General features: G+C 40.5%; 1 protein-coding gene across 5 annotated transcripts in view; it reads right to left on the reverse strand.

The window, feature by feature from the left end:
* Positions 1 to 840: 840 nt before the first annotated feature.
* Positions 841 to 13645, reverse strand: part of mast1a (microtubule associated serine/threonine kinase 1a) — a 58545-nt gene continuing 45740 nt past the window's right edge. For 2 of the 5 annotated variants that reach the window (XM_039686684.2, XM_039686730.2), the window contains 13 exons: positions 13262 to 13394; positions 13014 to 13179; positions 11706 to 11807; positions 10460 to 10582; positions 10265 to 10374; positions 9091 to 9251; positions 8719 to 8978; positions 8377 to 8637; positions 8010 to 8239; positions 7788 to 7910; positions 7523 to 7656; positions 7262 to 7449; positions 841 to 7159 (listed from right to left, as the gene is read on the reverse strand). In XM_039686684.2, the coding sequence (XP_039542618.2) occupies positions 5421 to 7159; positions 7262 to 7449; positions 7523 to 7656; positions 7788 to 7910; positions 8010 to 8239; positions 8377 to 8637; positions 8719 to 8978; positions 9091 to 9251; positions 10265 to 10374; positions 10460 to 10582; positions 11706 to 11807; positions 13014 to 13179; positions 13262 to 13394 (3730 nt within the window). In that variant the 3' untranslated portion in view covers positions 841 to 5420. The remainder of the gene's footprint in view (positions 7160 to 7261; positions 7450 to 7522; positions 7657 to 7787; positions 7911 to 8009; positions 8240 to 8376; positions 8638 to 8718; positions 8979 to 9090; positions 9252 to 10264; positions 10375 to 10459; positions 10583 to 11705; positions 11808 to 13013; positions 13180 to 13261; positions 13395 to 13645) is intronic. The other 3 variants (XM_039686721.2, XM_039686694.2, XM_039686713.2) reach the window with 3 other exon arrangements.

Genomic DNA, 13645 nt, shown 5'->3' on the forward strand with positions numbered 1-13645 from the left:
ATTGTTTAGTCTTTTGAAAATATGTAAGAAATAAATCCTACATAGGGTCATTTGTTAACCTTTTTATTTGGTTAGACATATTTTACATTCATGGGCAAAAAAAGAAAGTCGAGATTTCCCATTAAAATCCTCTGAATGTTAAAAAAAAAACATACTCTAAATTCTAGTAAAAAAAACTAAAGGGTCATGTAGAGTTATACTTTGTTTACATTTAAATTTAAATTGAGTAAATTCTGCTTGCAGAGCACTAATAGCATCATCATTGTGTACATCACTCTGGTTTTTGTATTTGTAAAAGGTCAGCTTCAGCACTGTTAACTAATAATTCGTAACTCATACTGTGATAAAGGAGGACAAAAACTCAGTGACCAAAGGTCTATGCTGACTTGACCAAAAAAAAAAAAAAAAATCCATCAATGCCTTAACTTTCCTGAGTGAGTTTAGTATTATTCTCTAAAGCAAATAAAACAAGCATGAAATTTTATACAATACATCTTTATTAATTGACTACACACACTGCACCTCAGTTAATGGACATCTGCATTGAGTAAAGTGATGTACAGAACCAAATAAATAGAAATAAATTACAGATTCGTTTCAACGCAACCTGTCCAAAACGCCACACATAGGCCTACACGATTCTCTTCATTTCTCCAATAGGACGTTCGTCATTCAGAATATGTTTATGTCTTTATTTTCCTCTATGTACAGTATTGTACAGAATTTTGGACAGTTCATTAAAGCAACGTATAAAATAACTATATCCGACATGAAATAAAGTGCATTCTCAAAAGATCACATCTAGTAGGAAATTACATTAAAAACAGAGATTTTCTCAAACAAACACAAGCACTTAAGAATACATTTTGACATACGAGTGGACAACATACTTTAAATATTCTTGTTTTTCAGTTCACTTTGTGAATCTATTCAAAAGCGAAAAAGACAGGGTTTAACTGTGCAGATAAACTGAACATTATAAAACATTAGTTGGTTCCTCTCGTATTCAACTATAACAGTCACATGGTATAAAGTGGACACATTCAGGCCAGTGAAGTGAGAAGTCATGCATGGGAAAGGAAGAACGGCAACTATGCGTTTTTGTGGATTGTTACAAACATAACATTAGATATATTAACACATTCACCCAAAATCTTTACATTATTTTATGCATATGTCATCATCACTTCTCCATTTCACTGATATATCCAAATAACTGTGTGTTGACTTTCTGTATGATACAATAAATAAACCTATTATGCTTTTAATCGATAAAGAAATCTTCACTAACACCAAAGTCAGATATGAAACAGCAAAAGAAATCTGAAATGAACGAGATAAACAGCGTTAGAATACATTTATGGAAGGATTAATAGATATCTGAATGTTTATCCAATGGCATTATCATACAGTATGAAATACAAATAAATAAAGCACTCTTGGTCTTGTCACTGATTGCTCCTACTCCTACTACCATCATATAAATATAAGGTGTACAATAGTGACAGTGTCCCAGTCAGCCATCAGATGGCAGTATAACCCAATCTATAAACCTTATTCACAGTAGCGCCATCCATGATTTTTAGCGGGAATGAAAGCGAGGCTGTGAGGGATAGACCTTTCTTTTACTGTCTATATGGGATAGACATATATCTATTCAGGGGTTCGAGCGATAGACATTAAACCCAAACCCTATTGTAATTGTTATAATTTCCAAGGATCAGCATTCTTCCCTCAAAGATCTGGCACAACTTTTAGGGATGATAGTACCCACCCCGTCTACAACGTCACCAAGGCTCGCCCCAATCGGCCAGATGGTGGCTCTAGAGATCTAAAGTAATGGCTCATAACTTCATTAGTCGCTGGCTAATGCCTGCTTCAAATTACATGATATTTTTTTGTCTGTTACGATAGTCACTGTGTCAGATTACGCGATTTTGACTCCTAAAATCTTGTCGTTTCGTGGATGTCAGACTACACGTTGGCACGCGTGATGTCATCAAGAAGGCGAAACTAGTAGCGAGTGACTTCCGGATACGAACGTAAACAAACAATGGATGAAGTGGTGAGTGTTGTATTGGCTGGCATGTGTTCAGAAAAATAGTTAAAAAAAAAGAAAGAAAACCTGACAATGGACACGTTTCTGGATTGCTCGAAGAGGACAGTATGGGCTGTCAATCCTCCAAAGAGAACTTGAGGTAAAATATTGTTTTCTTATATATTTTTACTTTTAACGTTAGCACCACCGTCTCTCTTTCGTTTTGCCATTTTTGAAAGTTGTGTGCGGAAAAGCTGCTGTGCTCCTATTGGTCAACCTCATACATGTGACGGAACTCGTGGACGACCGTTAAAAAAAATTAAACATGCTAATCTTTTTGTCGTGATGTCGCGAAGCATCGCAGACGTGACGTAGGTTGTCGCCCACTATTACACACTATACGAGATGATACGATCGAATCTTGTATGCACACACACAGCCTGAGGCGTATGTCGTGAGTTTGACACAGAAGTATAAATTGGGCTTGACCCTCTTGAACGAAATTAAATAATTTCACCAAATTCAGTACACCTACTGTCTGCACAATATGTAGGCTATGGGCTCGGTCTGTGGTGACGTGAAAAATGGATGTGGCGACTGGCCACATGGTGGCGCTATAAAGAAATATAGCTACGCAACTATCTGGCGTGCATTTCCCAAAGCCATTGGATACAAGTTATGTCGCTATCAATAGAGTTAAATGGAAAGTGCGATCATAATTTTGCCAACGACGCTTTTGGGAAACTCTGAGCAACTTTGTCTACCGCATGTCAATCGAATCGTTAGATTATTTCAAAAACCTTCTTTCGCAAACTAGTGACCTTAAAGGCCTTGATTTAGGAGCTTTTTACGGTAGACATAACTGAAAACACAGTAAGTTTATACCTCACAGCCTCGCTTTCATACCGGTCCTGTTGCTGCTCTGAATAAGGTTTATTTCTGCCACACCTCAATTGGTCCTCATCATGTGATACATTGTGTTACATTAATAAATACATGAATTAAATGATAAACCAAAAATAACAATGCCCTTATGTTCTACAATTTGAGATGACAGAAAATGCTTAAAAGCAGTTGATTCTTTTGAATACACAAAAAGGTTTTCAGTCTTCTTCTAAATGTGTATAATTAGCTTTACTTTATAATACTGAGACAAATGCAATTTATACCATTTATTATTTTATACCAATACTTTACCATGTTTTACTTCTAAAACAATATTAGTATTAGTAGTATTACTATAGATACACTATGTTTACTGTAGTAAAACCATTGTTCATCTCCACAACTGTTTCCTAGTATTCAAGTGATGATGGCTTTAGAAAGAAAAAAAGAACAAACGCTGCAAAAAAAAAAAAAAACCATCAGTCGCATCCCTACAAACATTTATGTTTTGCATATGCTGAAAAATTAGAAACAAATGTTTACTGATATTTTCTTTGCATGTAGTGAATAACATTCAGATCACAAACGGCAGGCTACACCAGGTTGCCATGACAACAGTGACATTTATTGATGCTTGACTAACTATAGAATATTTTTTCCCCATACAATCCTCTTTCGCTCTTCAGATTCCTACAACCATCATAAATGTGCTGATCCAACAATGTCTCAAATCAGGACCTGTTATGACTTATGAAGGATGTCACCTAAAATAATGATAGTTTATGGTTTTGTTTTGAATAGTCACTACACTATAATTATATCCAGTGCTTTACACGTTCAGATCCTTAACCAAATTCTCTAATTTTACTCATTTACAAAACGTATTAGTATTCATTTCAATATGGCTACTTTTGAATTGCTGTCAATGGAGAAAGATGCTCTCTTTGCAGCCAGATGGTGTAGTTATGACATCTACTGTACTAGTAGGCTAACTGCTTCATGCTAACCTGCCAAAACATGTTCTGTTGCTTTAAACAGATGAGGAACCCAACAGCTTAAGAATTATTATTCGGGTAGCGCATTTGAGCGTGAGGTCAACAATCACTTTCAAGGACAATTCAGTACCACAAAATAGAGTCAAAATGCAGTAGTTCAAGTCAAGAGCTGTGCATAACACTGACCTACTTGTGAGAATTAATTAAATCAGTCTTTAAACAGGTTCTGGATATTTACAGAAAAACTGTGAGGCTTGAACATACTCTAGGCAAGTATGCAAATGTAGAGGTGACTGCTTGACAATGCATTGCAAGCAGGGCTTGACATTACCATGTGCCAACCAGCCAAATTCTGGTGGATTTCAGCAGTGGCGTGTAACGCAGTGTTCATGTAAACACAGTCAGTAATAGTCTAGACTCTAAGTTGAGAAAGAAAACACATGTGTGACAGTATAATGGATCCGTGCATCAATCTTAAAGTGACTGCAGCCTAATTTACCAGCTGACAAATTATGATATACTATAAAAAATATCTATATGGAAGAACATCCTGCACACATTATTTTATACATTGTGTGACCACAATTCACAATGCTGCAAAATATGCATTACATTTGTTGTTGCTGCAGGATGCGCTATAGTGGCCATTAGCATGAACTTCTACAATCAGATCAAGTATTTTAACTACTGTCACGTTGCAACCTTGTCTTTTTATCTGGGCCAGATAGAATCAATTTTTAAAATAGATAGATAAAAATAGCTAAATTTAGCTAAAGAAGCTAAATTTACAATATTAAAGTGGCTGGCGAATGCACCGACTTGCCATAAATGGACTTTTACCTCAGAAGGTATCAAGCTATCATTGCCGAAAAGGCCGAATGCTTATGCAAACCTTGGTTTGAAATAAAACTAACACATCAATAAAATGTCAACAACTTCAACATTCAGCATTTGTAATTCAGTATAACGAAAGAATTGGTTAAGTGTGAATTGTATTAGGGAATGCTAGCTGCTAATGGATATGCAAAACTCCTGAATCAGGTACTTGTCCTTGATGATGACAAAAACTTGATATGATATTACCTTTTCAGTTTTTTGTGTGTTTTAAGGAAGTTAGAAAATATAGGAACTTTGTTTTGGTGTTCAGAGTATTCAGCATTGTTTGATCTGTTAATGCACTTTGCGCTTGTTTTTTTGTTGTTTGTTTTTACCTTGTTGCATAAGCACCACGAAACATGCACCCATTCACGTTCTCATCAACACAAACATCCAACACACATTCTTGTATAATACATCTATCATAATTTTCTGACACAGCTCTGCATGTACAATGAATAACAGCCTTCAAAATAACCTTGGAGTTATTGTCCTTTGTTCAGCATAATATTATTTAGTCACTTGTTTTCACTGGCTGGAATGTCCACTAAATGTCTAAGTGCCTGGAAACATTGAATTCTGCTATACCCCCATTAAAGGCATCTATCTTTCCAAAAAGCACAAGATCAAGAGCCATTCTTAGGAGTAACGACAGTCTTCACCTGTGGAGTGGTGATAGTTGGACCCTGACTGAATCCTTTGGAGCTTTGTCTACTCCCAGAAGCAGACTCAAACCTTCCTGGTGCACAAGCCTGGGTGACCTCCAACTCTTTGGCATTGGGCACCTCTTTAACAACCCCAATAGATTTCCCAGTGCTTGTCAACTGTGGAGCCATACCAGATCTTTCCCCAGGAGACTGGGGTTGAGATTTGGGCAGATCAGGAGGCACTCCAGTTGGAGAAGGAGTAGGAGATGGAGAGTGTTCCTCAACGATCTCCAAGAGACATTTATCCTCCCAATCAAATGTTCCACGGTAGCAGCTGACCGGAGCCAGGCACTTGTCCTGCCGAAGTTTTCCCAAAACAGAGCACTGCGCCTGGGGTGGGTGGGATGGGACAACCCCTTTGGAAGGGGCTAAGGCAGTTCTCCCCCTGACATCTAAAGTTCTGGTATAGGGATCCTTTTTGAGACCCTCTCCGTCACCTGATCCCTTACTTGCTTTGGTTACCTCTGTGCTCGTTGTCCTCCCAGGAGCACTACATGGTATGCTTGGCTTGACTAAAGTTGAAGTCTTCCCAACTTCTGTTTTCACTTCTTTCTTCCCAGTATCCTTTCCCCCTTCTTTTTCCAACATGTCTTTGCTGAGAACACCTGATGTACTCACAGAGCATGATGGCTTAGTGGTTCCTTGTGCCTGGTTTTGGAGAATCTTTGTAAGACTTCCTTTATCATTATTCCCTGCTTCCGTGATGAAACTTGGATCTGTTGTTTTGGCCGACGGGGAAGACGCTGTGGTCAGGGGCGATGGAATGGAGGCAACTACACTACACTTTGACTCTGATGCTACTGGAGAAGATTTGGTCAATGGAGGCTGCCAAGTTTGGGGTTTGGCTAGGCAACTTTCCTGTAGAGTGAAAGGCGGCCGCTGATATGTTTCAACACTTGGAGATTTCTTACTACCAGGTGGAGTAATGCCACCAGGAGGGAGTGTCTCTTTGACCCCTGATTTAGCCTCACTAGCTTGACTTGGTTCGCCAATCCTCTCCTTGTCTCTATCCCTTTCCCTCCCAGCAAGCAAAGCATCTCTACTCAAAGGTGACTCCTGCCGGCCCAGTTTCCTGACCGGCTTCAGAATGCCCGTTTCAGGCGGTGACGGGGTCGGTTGTGTGGGCGAAGGAGAAGTTGTTGGGGCAGATACCAGATTCTCACCCTCTATTTCCACCAAACTCTGCAGGCCAAGCTCACAGTGGAAACCATCCTTTCTATAATCCGAATGTCCAACCTCCAAACTGTGCTTCCTCATCATCCCAATCCCTCCTTTCTTTTCAGAGGAAGATGAAAGCGGTGACCCAAGTTTCTCTGCTGACTGCACTCTTTTGAGTAGCGGTGATCTGGGTGGCTCTGCGCTCTTGGGTCTAGGCCTTATAATCGGTGGGGACGAGTGTAGTTTGGCAGGAAATGTTTGTGTGGTGTTGGAGCTTCCGATTGTGTGTCCAGGCAAAGGAGGTGGTGAGGATTGAGTTGGCGATGGAGTATGAGCCAGCGGAGACAAAGGAATGTTGCCGGCAGACTTGCAGCGGGCTGAACGATATTGGCGGTGTAGTTTTGGGGACAGTCCATGCAGGGAGCTGGGCCTCATATGCTGGGTTGTTGCAGGGGAATTTGGGGTACTGGAGGCAGGAGAGCTGTTCTGGGAGGAGCCACCTGAGTCAAGAAGATCAAAAGTCAGGGTTTAACGTGTCCATTAAACTTTGTAATTGTTAGTTTTCCCTTTTATAATCACAGAACACATTTTGATCTACTCACCAAGGTGGGACGACTCAGGGGTTGGGCGGTAGCTCTGGGTGGGGGAGTGACCAGACAGGCTGTGTGTTGGAGAGCCTGGAAGACTATCGCTGGATGACAGGGACCGGTTTAGAGACGACAGACTACGGCTTGTATGCAGCAGGTTGGACTGCTTAGTTATTTTGCGGAACAAAGATCCACGCCTCTTACTGTGAATGACAATGCAGAGGTGAGAAAAAAGATAGAAGATGTTCTTATATTGACAATCCTAACACATTATACCTCTCTTGTCCCTCTTTCACCGGCCTCTTGCTGCGTCTAGCCATTTTGGACTTGTAACTGGACTTGCGTGCGGGTCCCACTTTAATGGATGTGTTCTCAAAGGGAGTGGTGGTCAAGGTCACCTTGTTTCCACTCTGAACGAAGATAAAGCAAAGAAACATGCACCTTTATCAACGAATCTTGCTCAAATGTGGATTCTTGAGGATTTCTAACTTGCAATTTTTGCCTTGCTGATGATAACATCTCATGCAAACTCATGTCTCACCTTAAGTATAAGCTCTACCACTTCAGTATGGACCAATCCATGCACAGATTCACCATTGACATGAGTGATGAGGTCACCAGCACCTAGTCCTGCCTCGTGGGCAGGGCCTTCATCCTCCACGTGCTTTGATTGGATACGGACAGAATTACTAATTATTGCATCTTATCGCAGCATTTCTGTTCAACTCAGTCAACTTTATCTCATGGTGTGTTGCTTTCTCACCCAGACTATGTGGTGCACACTGTAGACATCAGTGTCTCCAATGTAAACCCGAATGGCACGGAGTGTGAACCCATACTTTTTGCCAGAGCGGTGGATGGTGATCGGTGAACGGAGCACCGTGACTGTGGGGCAGTAATCACGGCTGGGAGAGGAGTCTCGCGATGAGGGGTTGGACGAGAGAGACCGTGGAGACATAGGACTGGCCAGTGGAGAGCTACCGTGCTGCTCAACTAGTTATAACACAAAAAATGACTTTTTAGGAAAGGAAGCTTCAAGCTCATAACAACTAAGCACTGAATTTTTGCATTACAGCAATGTGAATTGGAAGGAGAATGTACAAAAATAATGTCACAATGTAAAATCTCACGTGCGATTGGAGGCTGAACTGTACCTCCAGGAATGATGACAGACAACGCAGTGGTAGATGCAGATTTGATGACCTTGTTACTGGGACGCGAGGTGCGTTTCTCCCCATCACTAGACATCTGCTGATGACGCGCTCGCCGAAGCACCAGATCCTTGGTCGCCCGCTGACCGACGGGGTCACCGATGGGGACCGCTGCTGTGGCCCCAGTAGAAGGTATGGCCTGTGGTGCCGATGTCTCACCTGTTCTCGATGGCTTGTCTGCTGAATTTACATTCACAGAAATTTAGATTTGACTTCATACATAAACACTTCTTTTTTTTAATTTACCTTTCCTCCACTCACCTGCCCCTTTACTGGCACTGGTTGACATCACTTCCTTCCCAGCATTCCTCTGTTCGTTCGCACTGGGCGATGATGGAGCAGTGGCTCCCTCTGGTCCAGGGGCTTTAGCGGTGCCCTGTCGTGCGGAGAGCTCTCCGTCGCCCTCTTGAGGAGCCGCAAACCGGTGCGTGTCCATTAGGGCTGAAAAGCGGCGCCGGGCACCCATCGGAGGACTGAAGTCTCCCTCCATATACAGCGACTCAGAGCATGAGAGACGTTTCCTGTGAAAAGGATTGGAACATGCCACATCGTTTAAAAAAAAGTGCATATTTATGCGCAGTATTATGGTAATATATAACAGACATGGTTTGAATTAATCTCTCATAAACGTACATCTCAGGTGAGCTCGTCCTCCAGCTCTTGTCCCTCATGCTGAAGCTTCCCAGACTTTCCCGCTTGGCCATCTTGTCATCGCGGCGACCTTTGTGCTCTCGGCGGGTGACTACGGGAGACTTCTGCTCCAGCTGGGACAGGTGCTCCATGCTACTGTACACCTGAAAGACAGAGAACAATGCCAAAGGCTGCTTTGTTTACACATCACATGGGCTGTAGAAGTCTGTAGGAAGTCTGACTTTTTTGAAGAATATCCTTTAGTTTTAGATAATTAATTTTTGATATGTTTTAGCTTACCCCAAGGGCATTTCTATTAAATTGTATTATTTCACTGTTTTTATTGTATACAGTACAAAAATACAGTAAAAAAATGTGTGCAAATGCAGCCTTGGTGAGCAAAAGAATAAACAAATAAAAATCTTACCGACCCCAAACATTTGTATTCAAATATATATAATTATATGGTGCTTTCCTGCTGCTTTGGTGCTAGAAATCACTGATGTTGTTCATCATCCAGTCATTTTGCTGTTTGCATAATTGAGTTTGTTTTGTTGTTTATATAATCCAGGGTCTTTGTTCGGGTCCTAAAGAGGGTCGCACGTCTTGAGAAGAACCCTTTAGCATATTCACGCTAACGAAGATCAGAGAACGTTTATTATGTAAGTGCGCGATTGTGTTCGCTTATCTGAAGCCCACTGCTTCACATGAGTGTTTTTATCAAGCACCTGCGTTTCACATTAAACAAACACATTAAAATTCCTGCCATTTCTGGGAAAAGAAGGTTTTTATGCAACATATATCAACTGGCAGAGAAATCTGTTTAACGGTGATGGCCTTTTCAATGGATACAAGTAGGACATATAAATTTCTCAAATGCACAAATGCTTTTGCCAAGAATAATAATCAATTTTAAAAATATTCACTGGAGTAAAAATTGTGACACCTAGCCCCAGTCTCCACTAAACCGAATAAGATGTAATGTGAAAAAAAAAGAAAAAAGTTATGACCTATGTAAAAAGGATTCTTTTTTTTTTTTTACAACACAAAAGCAGCTTCAAAGAAAATGCACGTTCATCACCATGTTGTTCCAGGGTTAATGAGTGTGTTTATGCATGCGAGAGTGTTTCTTAGAAAGAAAGCATGAAATATGGATGCAGACATGTGTTAGACTGACCTTGCTGAAGCGCGGTGAGCAGGAAGAAAACTGTCTTATCTCCACCGGCTCATCATCGTTGGTGTCGTCCTCGTCGTAGGAGTTGATGTGCCGATAGCGCTCGGACCGTGCTGAGACAGAGGGAGAGTAAGAGGACCGTGAGATAGAGTGATGCAGATCAAGGGCAGACTCAAAAGCAAATGTGAACGTCCTCACTGTCAAAATAGCTGGTGTCCTCCTCAGACTCCAGATGAGGGATGAACTCGGCCTTTTGTCGGAGTAAACCGTTCCAGTCCAATCCCGAGAAAAACGAGTGCTGCTTCAGTTCAAACGCTCCACCTGTTCATAAGGGTACACACACATGCATTTATAAACAATGTAAATGGATAAAAATCAAATCTTGGTAAGATATTAGGTGTTATGATCATGGATTGTGATGCAAAACACTCAAACTGGCTGTTTTTCCTTTTATTTTTTTAGAAATGTCTTAATTTATCAGTATGTCCAAGCAACGGTTTTCCATACAGTGAACAAAAACTAGGAATTGGGATTGTACATAAATGAAAAACACTATAAAATAGTCTTCTAATGTCTTACAAAGTTTTGCATGGGATCACATTTGGTGAATCAAGATGGAGTCACGGCAAACATGAATATACACAAACACAAAAAAATATGGCGGAGAAGGGAACTTTCTGAAAATGTCAAAAACATTTTTGTTGTTGTCTCATAAGCTTTCATCTTTTATTTTCATTGTATAGGAAACAGTGACAACTTTCACATTCTGTGACCGAAACCATCATAGAACAAAATGAGACGATGACAGAAGTTAAATTTTTGACTGAGAGATATATAGTATTTTTTTAAAAAGAAATTCATTCTTTTATTCAGCGAGGAGTCAGGATCAAAAGTGAGAGTTTGTTATTAAATATTTCTATTTTAAATAAATGCTTTTTTTTATATTTCTATATTTGTATAAGATTCCTGAAAAAAAAGTATCACAGTTTACACACAAAAAAATATTGAGCATCATATTAGAGTGATTTCTGAAGGATCATGTGACACTGAACACTGGAGTAATGATGCTGAAAATTCAGAAAAAATACATTTTAAATTGTAAATTATTTAAAATAGTCAAAAAATAAAGTTTTTTTTACATATGTTTGAAACATTTAGTTTTAAACATGTCAAAATGTTACTGTTTTTACTGTATAAATCCATTGATTTGATTTTGATTGAATAAATCCAACATTGGTGAGCAGAAGAGACTTCTTTAAAAACATATTAAAAAAATCTTACAAATCCCAAACATTTATATGGAAGTCAACAACAACAAAAAAAAGATGAAATAATAACATGCATGGATGAATTGCTCACAATAAGACCAAGAACATGTATTAAATTAAAAAGGATCCAATTTGTTTTCATGTTGACTTGTTGAAGTTGTCATGGTAAAGTGTACCTGTGCCCAGTCGCACCACTGGGTTGGTTTGCAGCAGGTCAGAAATCAGGCTCTGAGCTTCACTAGGCAACGCCTCATCTCCTACAGGCCACTCAATATAATCTGCACAAACAAACAAACAGAAATCTGTTGGCAGCAATGACACTCTTCATACCATTTCAGTTTATGTAATTGCAAACCTTTACAAGAAAGACGGAGCGCTTTGGAAGAGTTCTCTGCAGGAGAGAAAAGGCTTTGCTTTTGCACTAATCAACACCGCTGTTGCTAATATTAGCACAGATGTTGTGCTAATTTTGAAGCCAGATTAGCAGAAGAGAAGTGTCAAGAATCCTGCACCCGGCGCAAATGACTTCGCACACTGATGCATGTATCATTCCTATTTTGCACCCGTGCAAAGCGGGCTTTTCCCTCCACAGACGAGGAAATCTAGGAAATGAACTTGAGCTCCCTGGGTGGGTCGGCACAGAAAGGAGGCGCAAATATTCCCTAGTGCTATTTTGCATTTCCAGAAAACAACATAACCAGAAAAACAGCTAGTCTAAAGTCAGTGGCGCATTGTTCATAATGCTATTTTAAGACACTTTGATTCTCTCATCAACACAGATGCAGCAGTTTTTATTTTTGCAAATCATACATAATAACAAGGAAAAATATTAACACATAACACATGAGGGAAATCATTGTGGTGTCCATGAAGATGTAGGCCTAAATCTAGCTTACACGTTTACCCAAATTTTTCAGGCTAATTGTATTAATGACGGATCAGACGTGTTTGCCCAATATATAGTGGCATGTTGGATGACGCTCTGATTGGTTTATTTCATGTTACGCCCAAACCACACCTATGAATAATGAAGCTATTTCAGACCAACCCCTTTTAAACTTGCGTCGGGCGCAAGATCATTTATCCTGCCGGTAAAATAGCAACAGCGCCCAAGACCCGCCCACAAAGTTACTTACGCTTTGCGCTTGATACTTGCGTTTCAGATCGTTAAAATAGGGCCCAATGGGTGATTAAGCATTAGGATTTACCTCTGTGTGAGACACAACGTTTACAAGACGATGCCGTTTTGCGTGGCTGGAAACGAAAACCTTTAAAAATGGGTTTCAAAGTTTTTTTGAAAAAGGTCCCAGAGTAAACGACAAAAACATGCACATGCGTATTACGTGTTCGGTCGATAGTGTTTTATCGCCATCTAATGGCCCGGCAGTAGAATACAGCGCTTCGAGTCGCTTTCGCGGATCCGTTTGTGTAAAAATGGTAAAAACTTCTCGGTTTTAAGCATATCGTTGTCGTGTAAGACTCACCTGTGATCACCTGACCAAAGAGCTCTTCAGGGGTGTCTCCGAAGAACGGCACACAGCCCACTAGGAATTCGTAGAGGATGATCCCCATGGCCCACCAGTCCACTGGTTTCCCATAGCCCTGCCTAAGAATGACCTCTGGGGCAATATACTCCGGTGTGCCGCACACCTGAGACAGACACAAAGACATTACGGCCGTGTTGTTTACACATGGTATGAAATCCCCTTCACATCAGGACAAGCGTCATTACCTGTTTGTCCAGGAACTCCCTGGCGTCCTTCTCGATGTGTCCCTCGTACAGGTTAGTGGTGAGATTCATGAGCCCCATCTTTGACAGGCCAAAATCAGTCAGCTTAATGTGACCCATCGACGTGATCAACAGACTGCGAAAAAGAGCCAGCCGTGAGAGTGCGCTTCAACAAGGATGTTGACAAAGCAGGGGTGGCATCTGTTTTACAGCTTGTAACGGAGCGCAACAGGAAGCAAAAATCCCATTCATTTTCTCCATAGGGAACGATCACTTACTAACCTTTAAAACAGACCTACTGTGAGCTAGATGAGGTTGTTAATCGATGGTTTATGCTTTTGTTCAAGCCGTCAGCCCACATTATTTCAGAAAACGTCCAACAGCAGA

This window comes from Pimephales promelas, chromosome 6 (assembly GCF_988280905.1).
Source record: "Pimephales promelas chromosome 6, fPimPro1.hap1.1, whole genome shotgun sequence".
In the NCBI taxonomy this organism is placed as follows: Eukaryota; Metazoa; Chordata; class Actinopteri; order Cypriniformes; family Leuciscidae; genus Pimephales; species Pimephales promelas.